General features: G+C 41.3%; 1 protein-coding gene across 3 annotated transcripts in view; it reads left to right on the plus strand.

Annotated features, from left to right (window-relative positions):
- Nucleotides 1–16,451, plus strand: part of lamb1a (laminin, beta 1a) — an 80,839-nt gene that overhangs the window by 28,005 nt on the left and 36,383 nt on the right. For all 3 annotated transcript variants that reach the window (XM_057837370.1, XM_057837373.1, XM_057837371.1), the window contains 7 exons: nt 1,968–2,047; nt 2,309–2,444; nt 3,854–4,012; nt 7,977–8,104; nt 12,327–12,447; nt 13,994–14,195; nt 14,268–14,411. In XM_057837370.1, the coding sequence (XP_057693353.1) occupies nt 1,968–2,047; nt 2,309–2,444; nt 3,854–4,012; nt 7,977–8,104; nt 12,327–12,447; nt 13,994–14,195; nt 14,268–14,411 (970 nt within the window). The remainder of the gene's footprint in view (nt 1–1,967; nt 2,048–2,308; nt 2,445–3,853; nt 4,013–7,976; nt 8,105–12,326; nt 12,448–13,993; nt 14,196–14,267; nt 14,412–16,451) is intronic.

A 16,451-nucleotide genomic window follows, 5' to 3' on the forward strand; every position in this document is an offset into this window, starting at 1 on the left:
TTAAAATAGTCCAAAAATAAATACTCAGTATTTCCAATGACTTCAGCCTAGGGCTAGAGTAAAATAAACGTTTCCTGATTTGAAAACATAAAATAAATACACTTCAAAAGGTGTTAGCAATACTGCATTTGATAGTTTCCACTCAGAGTTCATGAAGTGGGCTGTTACAGTGAGATAACATCCATCAGTAGTTAGCACAACAGCTTTGCAGCAGCCAGCTCATGCTCCACCACTGCTTGTGTAAACGGCAAGAACCACAGGTTCGACTGGGAACCTAAAGTGTTCCTATTAGGGTGGGCATCGAGCATCGATGGGATCCGGAACTAACACTCTGGTTCTCCCGGGACCGTTCGAATTTTTAAATTTCGATTTCAAGTTTCGATGCTCTGACCGCCGACCGGAAAAAGTAGCTGCCGAACACCACGGAGAAGAAGCCACTTGAAGACTAGCTCCGTCATGAGCAAATCATATAAAGTGGCTTTAGCTTGGCACAAAAACATGTTGCTTCGCTTCACACACCAATGACAACATAGTAACAGAATAAACCCATTGAAATGATATCAGACCCTCTGTTAAAACGTGCAAACTTACAGATTTTGTTTTATAAATGGTTGTAGTGTGTAATGTGTAGTGCAGAGGAGGTGTGAAGCGTCAGTACACATCAAGTATTGTCTTCCTACTAAAGTAAAGTTACCACTCGGGAAAGCCAAGCGCACATAGCAAAACCAAAGAAAAACTGTTGAGTCGGGAGTTACAGTAGTGACAAGTTGTGGAAGGATGACCAATGTATCAGTTTAGAAAGAAATCAAACTTTAAAAAATAGTCAACTTAAGATAGAGGGACAGAACACTCCCCGCCCTTAACTAACTTGTAGAATTACCACCAAAAACAAACGATGCAATACAATAAATTCCTGCAACATAAGACACTCTAAAACATAGGCAAAAGAATATGTATAAATGTTTTCTCTGTGAGCTTTTGAAAAATAAGTCTTTGTGAAAGTGCACTCCTGTGGGAAGAAACTTCATCATATTCACGTTCAAAACATAGATATATATGTACAAGTTACAAGATACAAGAGAAGGTAAGAAAAATGAATATATACTATGATTTTTTTGGACCCTGCTTATTAAGAGTCGGGATCCTAGTTCCTATACTGTTGACTGAAATGAAGCAGGTGGCTCTTCTGTTATTTTACTGAAACGTATTCGCCGTCTGACTGCATGCACCGAACCGTCATAGTACGGGGTGAATACAAATATCGTTACACTCTTAACTATAACCTTTTACCATATTAGGCCAAAGTAAATACACTAATATCCTCGAATTCCAACTAGGAAAATCTACAGCAATGAAACATCACCTGTCTAAAAAACTTGAGTGCCCTCTAGTGGAGAAGACATATTTCCTACCATGAAATTAAAATGATCATATCTCCGGTTTTCAATGGTCTATTGGTGCTTAATTTACGTGATTTCGAGTAATGTTGACAGCAGTGCTCGATGTCAAATAGTTCATTTCTTTAGGACGCTTTTAAGGCACCATGAGATTGAACAGGCCTGCGTGATCATAAGACTTGGGTGTGGTCATCTGACTGCATTATTAGGTCTGATTGGTATAATGGAGCCGTCTGATTATTGTTGCCATATCTCACTGTTGAAGCCAGTAGTGCCACTGTGAGCAAATCTGTCAAAAATAATTTCTCAAATGTAGAAGAGGACAAATGTCTGGACTTTTGTGTAGCCGAAAGCAGCGGCCAGGTGTTTCTTCTTCACAAATCTACTCAGGTAGAAGTAAAATGGGCATGTTTAAATTACTCTTAGACGAGTGTTTTTCTCCAAAACTTACTTAAGTGAATGTAATGCCTCTGGTGTTCAGAAATAAAAGCTTACATGATTTCAAGACATACCAGGTGGTGATGTCATAAAAGTCTAACAGCTGTTCTCTCTCTTTGTGGCTGTTCAAAGTCTGAACACTGGGGTCTCAGCAACGATATGGATGGATGCAGACCATGTGACTGTGACCTGGGGGGAGCAATCAACAACCAGTGAGTTTATGCATGCTATCTGACTGCACGAGTACAATAGCTGCTTTATTTTGCCGGTTTCCTCTCTCTTCGTCAATCTGCTTCTTCCTTGACAATCAGTCCATGTATTTGTGGTTCAATGGAAATAAAACAGTACAGTATATTGTCTGTAGTGTGGGTTTTGGTTGGATGCGCAGCAAAGAATCTGCAACTGTAGTTCCTTTGTGATAGTTCACTTCAAGTAGCACACTGACGCAAATGCACACATCAATATTCTTTCAGGTGTAATCAGCTGACTGGTCAGTGTGTCTGCAGCGATCACATGTTCGGACGTCGCTGTGATCAAGTTGAATCTGGATTTTACTTCATTGCTCTGGACCACTACACTTATGAGGCAGAGGATGCCAAGTTAGGACCTGTGAGTGCCCTTAACATTCTTCTCAGCTGACAATAAGCTTGTTGAAAAAGAGGTACTTTATTCTACCACAAGGGTAAATTCTCTTACAATTTACAATTGCAGGGAGTCCTCGGGTTACGATGTCCTCGACCTACGACGTTTCGACTTTATGACGCCCATGCCTCGTCCGCTATCTAGTTCTCAGCACCATAGTTTCTGCTTAGCTAGTGCATAGTGCTTCTCTTTCTTTGTGCGCTGGAACTATCGTTGACTTTTTCGTCCTCTTTTTTTTTTTTTTTTTTTTTTTACATTATGGCCCCAAAGAAGAAATCTGCGTCTTTTAGGTCCAGCCAAAAGAAAAGCAATTACCATGGAAACGAAGCATAATATCATAAAAAGAATGGAGAAAGGAGAGACAGTGACGAACATCAGTAAAGGCTTATGCTGTGCTCAGACCAAAGTTAAATTGCCATGTGAAAGCGCCTTGTTTGTTGTCAAAAGTAGTTTTGTGTGAGACTCTAGGTCGCCAACAGTCGAAGTAAGCGAAACCAAACAACCTCCGGTTCATGTCACGTAAAATAAGGACAATAATGTAACGAAGTGGATTGCCTGTATGCTTCTGTTTGCAACGTTAACGTGTTGGATGTTGTGTTGTCTGGGCTGTGCCTCAACGTACCACTTGTCTGACTGGAGTGAGAGAGGGAAAAGTGGCCGGAACGAGGAGGCTGTTTACAGTAGTCGTGTTTCGTGATTTTGTTGCAAATTAACCATTGAAAACCCTTACTCTCCATTCACCACTTAGAAGTAAAAGAAAGTACAGATTTTTTTTTTTTAATTTTTTAAAATTATTTTAGTTTATTTAGTTTTTTTTTCATACGACGTATTTTGACGTAAATTTGGACTTTAACGGTGAAATCGGAGTTATGCGGAAATTCAGGTTTTGTCAGAAGCATAGGAACGGAACTCGTTTGGAACTTGAGGAATCCCTGTATACACAATTGCTATGGGTCATGATGGTATACAAATTCACTTGGCTAAATTCTGCACCACCAGACATTGGCCAGGTTTGTGAGTGCTCTTTATCGCTGCTCACAGCCCTAGTTTTCGTGATTTGTGATTAGTTTTAGTTTACCTCAACTGGAATGTAATGGAATGGCCTGGAATGCCTTAAAAAATGGAAATTGGATTTTTTTAAGGCTACATTTCCACAACATTTGATTGTTTAAATATGTTATCATAAATAAATATAGATATCAACACTTGAATATATAATAACAAATATGTTACTAATATGTTAATTTGTGATCAGCCAAAATGGACCTACAGATTTCTCAGTGTATCATCTCAATCATAAATCTGTCCATGCCAGGCATTGACCACCCCTATGAAAGAATGTTTTGCTTATTATCTAATATCTTTGGTTCCTCTAGGGTGTAACGGTGGTTTCAAGGCCCCACCCGCAGGATCATAGTCCCACCTGGACAGGTTTTGGCCTGGTCAATGTCCCAGAAGGAGCTTTCCTTGAATTCACTATTGACAACATTCCGTACTCAATGGAGTATGACATTCTCATCCGTTATGAGCCTCAGGTAGGACACAAAAACATGAAGACTACAAAGCTTATTCCCAAAAATATTGTTGATGAGGAATGTGACTGACTCTGTCATTCTGAGTGTGAATGGTTGACTGTCACTATACGTACTTTTTGATTGATTTTCAACCACTGCAGTGTGTATTCTACCTTATGCCTGAAGTTGCAAGACCTGCAACGAAAAAACGCCTGAAATGGATTTGCATTTTGTATACTGGAAAATATTTTCCAATAATAACTATAAAAACTTTGAGGAGAATTGTTTTCTCCATCCATCCATCTTCTTCTGCCTTCACCAAGGTCGGGATGTGGGGGCAGCAGCTTCAGCAGGGAAGCCCAGACTTCTCATTTGCAAACACTGTTCAAACTTTATTTCAGCAGCTAATAACCAGGACGTTTCGGTGAAAACCCACTGCTCATTACCACAGTTGAGGGTAGGAACGTAGCTTGATCAGTAAATAGAGAGCCTCGCCTTTCAGCTCAGCTCCTTCTTCACCACCTTCTTGACCACTCATTGTCAACATCACTGCATACACCACACCGATCTGCCTGTCCATCCCCCGCTCCCTCTCCAGCCTTCCCTCACTCGTAAACAACAATCAAAGATACTCAAACTCCTCTACTTGGGCAAGATGTCATCCCTGACTTGGAGAGGACAATCCACCTATTTCCAACTGAGGACCATGGTCTCAGATTTGGAGGCGCTGATTCTCATTCAAACGCTTTAACATTTGGCTACAAATTGCTCCTATGGAAGTTGAAGATGCAGGTCGATGAAGCCAACAGAACCACACCAAAAATATAGATGCAATACTGAGCCAACCAAACTTGATCCCCCAATGTCTCGGCTGCAGCTAAATATTCTGTCCATAAAAGTTATGAACAGAATTGGTGACAAAGGGCACAGCCCTATAGGTCCAAACCTGGCTAAAAACGGAACCAACTTGCCACCGGCAATGCGGACCAAACACTCCTACAGAAAGTGAACTGCCACGTATAAGAAGCACAAGTACCTAATACTCCCGGAGCACCCCCCCCACATGACTATCTGTTAAAAAATAAGGGCACCCCATTAAATATTCAGTTCTTTATTATGAAATGTTCACATATCAATGTCTGATCTTGTTTTTCTTTATCTCTGGGAAAGAAAGTGATTTCATTGCAGGTAAAACACAAAATTGTTTCACTCATTAAACCAAATATATCAACAAAAATACATATTCTAACTGACGAAAAAGTTAGGACACCCTACCACCTAATAGCTAGTGTTACCCACTTTGGCTGAAATAATTTCAGTGGGATGCTTTTTGTAGCCATCTACCAGTCTTTGACATCGGTCTCAAGAAAGTTTGCTCCACTCTTCAACGCAGAATACTTTCAGCTGTGGGATGTTTGAGAGGTTTCTTGCATGTACAGCCCGTATCAAGTCACCTTAAAGCATCTCAGTGGGATTAAGATCTGGGCTTTGACTCGGCCATTCCAGGACTTTCTTCCTTTTCAGCCAGTCCTTGGTGGATTTACTGCTATGTTTTGGGTCATTGTCATGTTGCAGGGTCCAGTTTTGCTCCAGCTTTAATTTTTTCAAAGATGATCTCACAAGTTCCTCATGCACCCTCTGATACATGATCGAATTCATGGTGGATTCTATGATGGTGAGCTGGCCGGGTCCTGCTGTAGTAAAGCATCCCCAAACCATGACACTTCCACCTCCATGCTTCACAGTTGCTATGAGGTTCTTTTCCCGGAATGCTGTATTGAGCTCACACCAAACATGTCCTCTGTTCTCGTGTCCAAATAATTCAGCTTTAGATTCATCTGTCCAAAGAACATTTTTCCAGAAGTCCTGGTCTTTGTCTACATTCACTGTAGCAAACTTCAGTTTGGCCTTCATGTCCTTGTTGGAGAGCAAAGGTTCCTCCTTGCACACCTCCCATGAAGGTTAAACTTGTGAAGTCTCCTTCTGAATGTAGAGGCATGCACTTTCACATCAACAGTAGCAAGAGCCTGCTGTAGGTCCCGTGATGACATTTTAGGGTTTTTGGAGACTTCTTTTAGCATCGTGCGGCCTACTCTCGGGGTGAACTTGCTTGGACGGCCAGACCTGGGCATGTTGGCAGTTGTTTTGAATGTCCTCCACTTGTAGACTATTTTCCGAACAGTGGAGAGTGTTCTGCGTTGAGGAGTGGGGCAAACTTTCTTCAGACTGATGTCAAAGACTAGTAGATGGCTACATAAAGCGTCTCATTGAAGTTATTTCAGCCAAAGGGGTAACACTAGCTATTAGGAGGTAGGGTGTCCTAACTTTTTCCTCAGTTAGAATAGCTATTTTTGTTGATATATTTGGCATAATGAGTACAACAATGTTAATTTTTGTTGTTTACCTGCAATTAAACCACTTTCTTTCCCTGAGATAACAAGATCACACATTGATATGTGAACATTTCTTAATAAAGAACTGAATATTTAACGGGGTGCCCTAATTTTTTCACATGACTGTACATCTACTGTTCAATGACCAGAACAAAAACATGCAGGAGTGAACGGGCCCTCACACAACATATCAACTCCCCAAATTTCATTGCTCTCTGTATGTATGTGCAAATTTTGTTGAGTTTTCGAGCATGTTCAGGCCTTCAAATTGGCCATTTTCATTTGCCATGAAGAAGCCCTAACCCTAAACCCCAGAAAACCCCTTTGCCCGACTTTGGTAAGCCGCCCAGGTCAGGCCCGTGAATGAAAACTCACCATCTTGATAACTTACAGTCTCACCAATTTTGAGGAGGATCCAACTAACTGCCTAGGCGCAATGGTCTCAAACATGCAAGCTGTTTATCGACTAAAATTGTATGGTTTTTACCATTCAACCCAAAATACCCGATTTCCTCTTGGGTTTGGAACATAGGTGCAAGAGAATTTTTGGAGCACTTTTGCACAAGGTATCGCCCCCCCAAATTCCATCGCTCTATGTTAACAAAACCTAAATGGAGAGGCCTTTTTGAACATTTCAAGGGGGCACCACTGGACCATTTTGTTACATTTTTTGGCAACAGTTGCAAAATTATTGAAATTTTAGGCGAAGCCGCATGTATGTGCAAATTTTGGTGAGTTTTCGAGCATGTCCAGGCCTTCAAATTGGCCATTTTCATTTGCCATGAAGAAGAAGAAGAAGAAGAAGAGTCCTTTGTAAAACAATAGGGCCTCACACCTGTTGGTGCTCAGGCTGGTGCTCTATATCTTTACTGATATAGAGGTGCCTGCAGCATTAATTTGGCATGTAGCTGGCCTGCAGCCATTGTATCATCACACTTGGCCAAAACTGGCCAAATGACCATATATTTGAATTTTTTGTTCAAATTTGGAGGAAAAAAATCTTATGTTTTTAAACATTAAGCCTGCTTCACATACTATTTTCATGGTGTAAAATGTGACGCAATTTTTTTTTAATGCCAGCGCAGTCCACGTTGTCAATAACTCTGTTGTACTTCCTCATACCCAATGTGAGTCAATCTTCCACTGAGCAAACCCGTTTTTCATCCTCCAAGGTGAATAACAGTTGAAATAAATGGAATAAAGTCAGTACATTGGGGGAAAACCAGTCCAGAACCTGGTCTCACCCGCCATTTAGCCTAGATTTAGTCAGCGTATGAAAATAGGGCCCTGCGTGTCTTAACCTTCGCTGAACCCCTTGGGCTCGATCGAACCTAGGTTAAGAACCACTGGTCTAGTCGGAATGACATCTCCCATCACTTTTGGAACCAACAAACCCTGAGGTGGTGATTAGTTGACAGCTCCTTTGTCCTCTCTTCATTCAAGTGTCCAAGCCGTGCAACCAAGTCTGACGACACCACCACAAAGTCAATCAATGAAAAGCAAACCAGAGTGTTTTGGCGCCGAATGCCCCATGGGCACCTTTTGTAAGGAAGTGTTTCATTCAACAAGAAGTAATTTGTTTGCTCATTTAGTTGCCTGACCAGTGGGAGGAGGTTCTGATGAGTGTGACAAGAGAGACACCTATCAAAGCAGACAGCAGATGTATAAACACTGTGCCAGATGACGACCACCAAATGATTTCACTTCACCCTGGGTCACGGTAATTTTCATCAAGTAAACTTTATTTTCCAAATATAACATACAATAAAACTTGTGGAATGTTTACTTTTGGAAAAGACTGGTAGTAACTTGGTATATGTTTCGAAAATTTTGAGTAATACCGTATTGGCCCGAATATAAGACGATTTTTTTTGCATTGAAATAAGACTGAAAAACGGGGTCGTCTTATATTCGCGGTCTAGACATTATACCCATTCACAACGCTAGATGGCGTCAGATATCATTGAAACGATGTTCTGACATGACAGATCTCAGCTTCTCTCCCCATTCACGACGCTAGATGGCGATCATTTAAGCGATGGTCTGTCATGACATCTCAGCTACTCCCAAGTTTAACCAGTTTGCATTATTTTATTGCAATGTTTTTCCTTATTCAGATTTGTTTCAAGACTACAGTTACAGTTAGACTTCACTTTGATGGTTAATGCCGTTATTGCAATTTTGTTGTTTTATCACAATAGATTGGTTTATTTACATTTCAAAAACCAGAAGCCATTCATTTACGAATGTGATTGCACTTTAGTTTACATATTTAAATGTTCAGGTATTAAGATTTGAAGGAGGCAAAATAACATGCTTTTTCTCTCAAATATATTATTATAATCATTTGTTTCGGATGTACTGTAATTATTTTCGGTATAAAAATTAATTTGGTGTTCAAAAAGTCTTTTTTTCAAACTTGAGTCTTGAAAAAGAGGGGGTCGTCTTATAATCAGGGCTGTCTAAGATTCGGCCCAATACGGTATTACTCAAATGTAAAAAGTAGTTATCCAAATAATTCACAATAATAAACATAATAAGTAACTAGCGAGCGACTTGTTATGTTTTTAGTATTAGTTAATATGTTAAAAGCCAAATAGACAAAATGATACGGTAAAATAAGATGCAAAATGCTAATTGCAATACTGTATTGCATAACAATGTCACTTAAAGACATTTTTTTAAAATATCAAAATAATTTAATATGAGGTAAATTTACCAACCCAAAATGTTCTTAAATTTCTGTTTGCACACCTACTGTAAAACTGTACTATAGGATCACCAGCAAGATACGTATTAATCATGCATGATTTGTTTATAATGAACTACATTTATCAACATTGCTTCGTTTAAATTATCATATTTTCCGTATTATAAATGTCTCTGGAATATAAATCAAATTGAACAAAAAATACGTCAAACAACATAAAGAACATAGATATCTCGCAACCAACTATGAGTAGATTTTTTTTGAAAAACGTACCGTATACATTTGTCAGCAAGTAGCTCAAACGCTTTCACTGGTATTGCGTCAGCAACCATAGAGAAGTTCAAAGCGATTGAATAGGCCCTGGGTTGGCGCCCCCGTGGCGTCTCCGCTCGTCTGTGTGGCTGTCGCGCGCCTGGTGGGGCTCGCGTGTGGCTGGATGTGATAGGGCACGCTCGGGTGGGGGGTCCCGGTGCCGGGATTAGCAATGGGGCGGTGTAGGGTTGGTTGCCAATGGGCTTACACTCACAAGGGATTCACATGATTACTGGGTTCTAGTTCACAGAGCTGATTTGTGTACACTCTACCCCTTTCAATCATTTAGCATATAGACTCCCCCAGCCCCGTCCCCCTCTTTCCCTGGTCAACAGGCCCCCCACATGGTGTCAACCGGAAATACATCTAGCTGACGATAGCACCAACATATTAGTAATTGGTCTAGATGTTCAATGTATTTCTTGTTGTAGTTTGTGTTTTTCTTTCTTCTCTTGTGTTTGTTTTCTTCTGTTCCCCCATAACCCCTTCCTGTTCGCTGCTTTGTCATAATAAACAAGGTATGTTGAGTGATCACAATGGGAGTATGTCAGACTCCCAATGTGAAACATTAAAACTGTTCAGACTATCCGGGCACTTAGAATTCCATTCTCCGTATCAAACAGCTGAACAGGACAGGTTTAGAAAAAAAAAAAAAAAAAAGTGATTGAATAGTTGCAAAAAACACAGCACAGTCACGAATAACAGTGCTGTTGCTAGCGCTGACATAGGGGTCAGCAACCCAAAATGTTGAAAGAGCCATATTGGATTAAAATAAAAAATGTCCGGAGCTGCAAAAAATTAAAAGCCTTTTAACAAGCCTTATAACAAAAGCAACACATGCTGTATGTATCTACAGTGCCTTGCGAAATTATTCGGCCCCCTTTGAACTTTCGCCACATTTCAGCCTTCAAACATAAAGATATAAAATAATTTGGCCCCTTTACTTTCAGTGCAGCAAACTCACTCCAGAAGTTTAGTGAGGATCTCTGAATGATCCAATGTTGTCCTAAATGACTGATGATAATAAATAGAATGCATCCGGATGTATGAACAAGTCTCCGTATAAATGCACCTGCTTTGTGATAGTCTCAGGGTTCTGTTGAAAGTGCAGAGAGCATCATAAAGACCAAGGAACACACCAGGCAGGTCCGATATACTTTTGTGGGGAAGTTTAAAGCTGGATTTGGATACAAAAAGATTTCCCAAGCTTTAAACATCTCAAGGAACACTGCAAGCAATCAAAATGAAATGGAAGGAGTATCAGACCACTGGAAATCTACCAAGACCTGGCCGTCCTTCTAAACTTTTACCTCGAACAGGGAGAAGACTGATCAGAGATACAGCCAAGAGGCCTATGATCACTCTGGTTGAACTGCAGAGATCTACAGCTGAAGTAGGAGAGTCTGTCCATGGGACAACAATCAGTCATACGCTGCACAAATCTGGCCTTTATGGAAGTGTGGCAAGAAGGAAGCCATTTCTCAATGATACCAATAAAAAGTTTGCCACAAGCCACCTGGGCAACACTTGAAACATGTGGAAGAAGGTGCTCTGGTCAGATGAAACAAAAATCAAACTTTTTGGTCACAATACAAAACAATATGTTTGGCGTAAAAGCAACACAGCTCATCACCCTGAACACACCATCCCCACTGTCAAACATGGTGGTGGCACCCTCATGGTTTGGGCATGCTTTTCTTCAGCAGGGACTGGGAAGATGGTTAAAATTGTTGAATGGAGCCAAATACAGGAGCATTCTGGAAGAAAACCTGTTGGAGTCAGCAAAAGACCTGAGATTGGGACAGAGATTTACCTTCTTACAGGACAATGATCCAAACCACAAATCCAATTCTACAATAAATAAATGTATCCAGGTGTAATGTCCATGTAAGTCCAGACCTGAATCAAATCGAGAATCTGAGGGCAGAGCTGAAGATTGCTGTTCATAAACGCTCTCCATCCAGCCTCACTGAGCTCCAGCTGTTTTGCACGGAAGAATGGGCAAGAATGTCAATCTCACTGTCCTAAATTGATAAAGACATACCCCAAGCGACTTGCAGCTGTAATTGCAACAAAAGGTGGTGCTACAAAGTATCCAAGCAAGCAAGGGGGCTGAATAATATTGCACGCCCCACTTTTCAGGTTTTTATTTGTTAAAAAAGTATAAAATATCCAATACATTTCATTTCACTTCTCAATTATGTCCCGAATTGTAGTTATTCTTGACACAAAAAAAAAAAAAATTAAATTTTACATCTTTATGTTTGTAGCATGAAATGTGGCAAAAGGTTGAAAAGTTCAAAGGGCCCGGATACTTTCGCAAGGCATTGTATATTAGCTATATTAGCCTACTATCAAAATGACTAAGTTGGCTACAAATACATAATGAGCCTTCATGATTAATTTTTTATTTACCCTGCAGTGCATCCTGTAGAGAATGATGCTCCACATGACCCTGTTGTACGATGCCGCCTCAAGTTTGACTTCATTACAATATTAATGAATTAAGAATCATGTTTGGCCTCCTATAAAAACCATATTAAAACAAAAAAATCTATTTCCCTCCCCCATCTTTTTCTGTTTCAAAACATTTTTGAAAAAGCTCCAGGGAGGCACTATGGCAGCGCTAAAGAGCCGCATGCGGTTCTAGAGCAACAAGTTGCTGACCCCCGCGCTAATTATACGCACACTTTAGCTTAGCAAGCTACTACGTTGCTGTACTTCAGCACAACAATGGCCATTTTGTCAGCTTTCCTCAACTTTAATAGCATGCACACAGCCTTTTACTCATCTTACATTTTGCATAGTTCATAATACTTAAAACCATTTTGTTATTCTGATGTTCTCCATTTTTTGGATTTTATTCAAATAAGTCTAGTTCCAACTTCAGTGATGTTTTACATTTACTTTGTTTTCTTAGACATATGGCTTTTCCAAGGCCGGTTTGTTTTGAATCGGGTCTGAACTACACCATCCGCCTCAGTCTGCCATTGTATTCAGCCCTGAGTGATGTTCAGTCTCCGTACACACTCATTGATTCGGTAAGCATGCATTTCACCTTGTAGAGGAGAGTGGGGTAAGATGGGCCACGTTTTACTTATGTTGCCCTGCACATAAGGGGAAAAAAACATTAACACAGCAAGATAAAAATCATGGGTGCTTCTGAATTTATGGTCTCATGACAAATGTTATGTAGTTACCTAGATATAAGGGTTTGGGTCAACATCAGAGATTCAGATTCAGAGATTTATTTGACATTGACACCAGCTCTCACAAGATGATAACAGATGCAACGAAATTCTGTTCGATGAGTGAGCATTGGGCCGCTGCAGACGTTCCGCGCCGCCAACTTCTCTCTCTTCTTCAGAAATTACAGAGCAAGATAAAAGTAGACACACATATACCATACAACATAGCAGGGGTATGACACGACGCACAGGTCACGTGCAGGGATTTTTTTGAACGAAAAAAAAGAACTACCAGTCATGGCTGGAGGAAAGGTGGGATCAGTGATAGTAAGAAGAAGGCGGTGGCGGACTGAAGGGTGGGGAGGTTGTGTGTGAGTGTGTGTATGCACAAGTGTATCAGTATTTGTACGTGTCTGTAGACAAAATAAGAGTCGCAGGGCCCTGCGACCGGCTTTGGGAAGAGATCAAGGGCAAGAGATAGGGCCATTTGCGCGGCTCTCTCCAGGAGAGAAGGGAGGGGTGGGATGAGGGTGTTCGGGAAAGGGAAAGGAAAATTATAATCGAATTAAGCCAAATAAGTAATTTAATATTTCGAAATACGGTTAGTCTTCAGTCAAATTCGCGCTCCTCATGGCGTACGTGAGACCTCAGGTCCCTTAAGTCTTTTCCAATAGTCACGGTCTACCTCGACAGGTTAGTCACCTGCCCCAACAGTTGCGTCCCCTCGCGCAAGGTAGCATCCACTTTTCTCCATCCTTCCTCGAACCAAACCGTGAGTCCACGGAGCCAGTTCTCGATCCGAGCCTTGACGAGGTCTTCCAATGCCTTGAATCGCACCATTTGATCCGTGGTCAATTTGTTGATTTCCTTGAAAGCTGCCGTCTTGGAAACTTTCGGGGAGAGCAGGGCACCTCCTAAGCCAAGCAGAAGGAACCCAACGACCGTCGCGCCAAACAGCCAAATATCCTCGATATCTTCCACAGATAGGACAGTAAGACACGCTGGCATCCAGTGATCCCATGAATCTCTTACATATCCAGCGGCGAAGGTCCCATACGAGCAAGACGGCTCTCCTGGTGCACCGTGTCTTGTTGAAAAAAATCTTGTCAATTGCGCTGAGAGACCAACTAATCAGATCCATTTTCATATGAGAGACCAGCACAGTTGATCCACAGAGGAAATACAGAAAATGCAGTCAGACTAGACTGACGAAGATAGCAGCAAACAGGAGCAGGGAGGAAACACGTCCGCCCCCGTCGAAGGCAGGAAGAAGAACTTATTCTGAAGCTCATCTTAGCCCATTCTCGCTCAGTCACATTTTAGAAGTTAAGATACTAAAGCTGGAATGAGTTATTTTGAAATCAGACAAAGTAAAAAGTGTTGATGTTGTTCTTGTCAGATTGTGCTGATGCCTCACTGTAAGAATTTGGACCTGTTCACCACATTAGAAGGAGGGGAAGCTGGTGAAAACCGTGGATGGGAAACTTTTCAACGCTATCGTTGTCTGGAGAATAGCCAGAGTGTTATTAAAACACAGATGACCGAAATTTGCCAAAATTTAATTTTTAGCATTTCTGCTCTTCTACACCAGGGAGCCAAAGGTACCACCTCTATAAAAAATTGATGTTAAATTCAAAAAGAGATCATATTCATACATTTGTCTGTCCTTCTAGAATGTCAATGTGACCCACAAGGATCTCTTAGTACAGTCTGCAATGTGAGTGGAGGACAATGTCAATGTCGACCTCATGTTGTCGGCAGAAACTGTGACAGGTGCGCTCCTGCGACTTTCCAGTTTGGACCAAGTGGCTGCAAAGGTATAAACTACAACTTTATGTAGCATTAGTGCGATTACAGATCAATACACCCAAAAATAGTTGCCTTTCTCTCAGTTTTGATGACCAAATATTCTGTAAGGCACAACCTTTACTTCCTGTTAAAATCCTTGTTGCTTAAACAATGATGCATTATATACAGTGGGGCAAATAAGTATTTAGTCAACCACCAATTGTGTAAGTTCTCCTACTTGAAAAGATTAGAGAGGCCTGTAATTGTCAACATGGGTAAACCTCAACCATGTGAGACAGAATGTGAAAAAAAACAGAAAATCACATTGTTTGATGTTTAAATAATTTATTTGCAAATCATGGTGGAAAGTAAATATTTGGTCTATACCAAAAGTGGAAAATAAGTATTTGATCACCAACAAACAAGCAAGATTTCTGGCTGTCAAAGAGGTTTAACTTCTTCTAACGAGGTTTAACGAGGTCTAACGAGGCTCCACTCGTTACCTGTATTAATGGCACCTGTTTTAACTCATTATCGGTATAAAAGACACCTGTCCACCTCAGTCAGTCACACTCCAAACTCCACTATGGTCAAGACCAAAGAGCTGTCGAAGGACACCAGAGACAAAATTGTAGACCTGCACCAGGCAGGGAAGACTGAATCTGCAATAGGTAAAACACTTGGTGTAAAGAAATCAACTGTGGGAGCAATTATTAGAAAATGGAAGACATACAAGACCACTGATAATCTCCCTCGATCTGGGGCTCCATGCAAGATCTCACCCCGTGGCGTCAAAATGATAACATGAGCAAAAACCCCAGAACCACACGTGGGGACGTAGTGAATGACCTACAGAGAGCTCGGACCACAGTAACAAACAAAGTAACACAAAGCGCCGCCAGGGACTCAAATCCTGCACTGCCAGACGTATCCCCCTGGTAAAGCCAGTACACGTCCAGGCCCGTCTGCGGTTCGCTCGAGAGCATTTGGATGATCCAGAAGAGGACTGAGAGAATGTGTTATGGCCAGATGAAACCAAAATAGAAGTTTTTGGTAGAAACACAGGTTCTTGTGTTTGGAGGAGAAAGAATACTGAATTGCATCCGAAGAACACCATACCCACTGTGAAGGATGGGGGTGGAAACATAATGCTTTGGGGCTGTTTTTCTACAAAGGGACCAGGACGACTGATCCGTGTAAAGGAACAAATGAATGGGGCCATGTATATAGAGAGAGGGAGAACTTGCACAATTAGTGTTTGACTAAATACTTATTTGCCCCACTGTATGTAATTTTTGTGACTCCCAGCAGTGCAAACCTTTGTTTCATTTTAACTTCCCTTTACCTTTGGTTTTTATTGTTAATCAGAGGTGGGTACAATTCCCACAAACCTTGCTTGTGAGAGTAGTGGTACTTCAAATAATACTACAAAAGTAAAAGTAGTTATCCAAAAAATTTACTCAAGTAGAAGTAAAACAGTATTCAATTTCAGCCGCTTGTATCCGGGATCCTGTTCTTTCGGTCACAACCCACAGCTCATGACCATTGGTGAGGGTAGGAACATAGATCTACCGGTAAACTGAGAGCTAGCCGAAAAGCGAAGCTCCCTCTTCACCACGACGGACCGGTGCAGAGTCTGCATCACGGCAGACGTGGCACCGATCCGCCTGTCGATCCCCCGTTCCATTTTACTGTCACTCGTGAACAAGACCCCCGGGATACTTGAACTCTCCCACTTGGGGAAGGACCTCATCCCTGACACACCAGAGGACATTCCATCGTTTCCCGACTGAGGACCATAGTCTCGGATTTGGAGGTGGTTATTCTCATAAAAGCAGTGCATCACGAACACTATGTGTAGCGTACATGGGGCGCTGCTGACCTCGACCCAGGATGTTGTGAGTCGGTGGGCTGAATACTTTGAAGACCTTCTCAACTCTACTGACACGCCTTCCCACGAGGAAGCAGAGCCTGGGGGCTTTTTTCCTGGGGAAAAAAATATACCATTATTTTGAAAAATCTGACATTGTAAGCAGTTACTCACTATGTTACCCATAACTTGAAGATTC

Source organism: Corythoichthys intestinalis, chromosome 5 (genome assembly GCF_030265065.1).
Source record: "Corythoichthys intestinalis isolate RoL2023-P3 chromosome 5, ASM3026506v1, whole genome shotgun sequence".
Lineage (NCBI taxonomy): Eukaryota > Metazoa > Chordata > Actinopteri > Syngnathiformes > Syngnathidae > Corythoichthys > Corythoichthys intestinalis.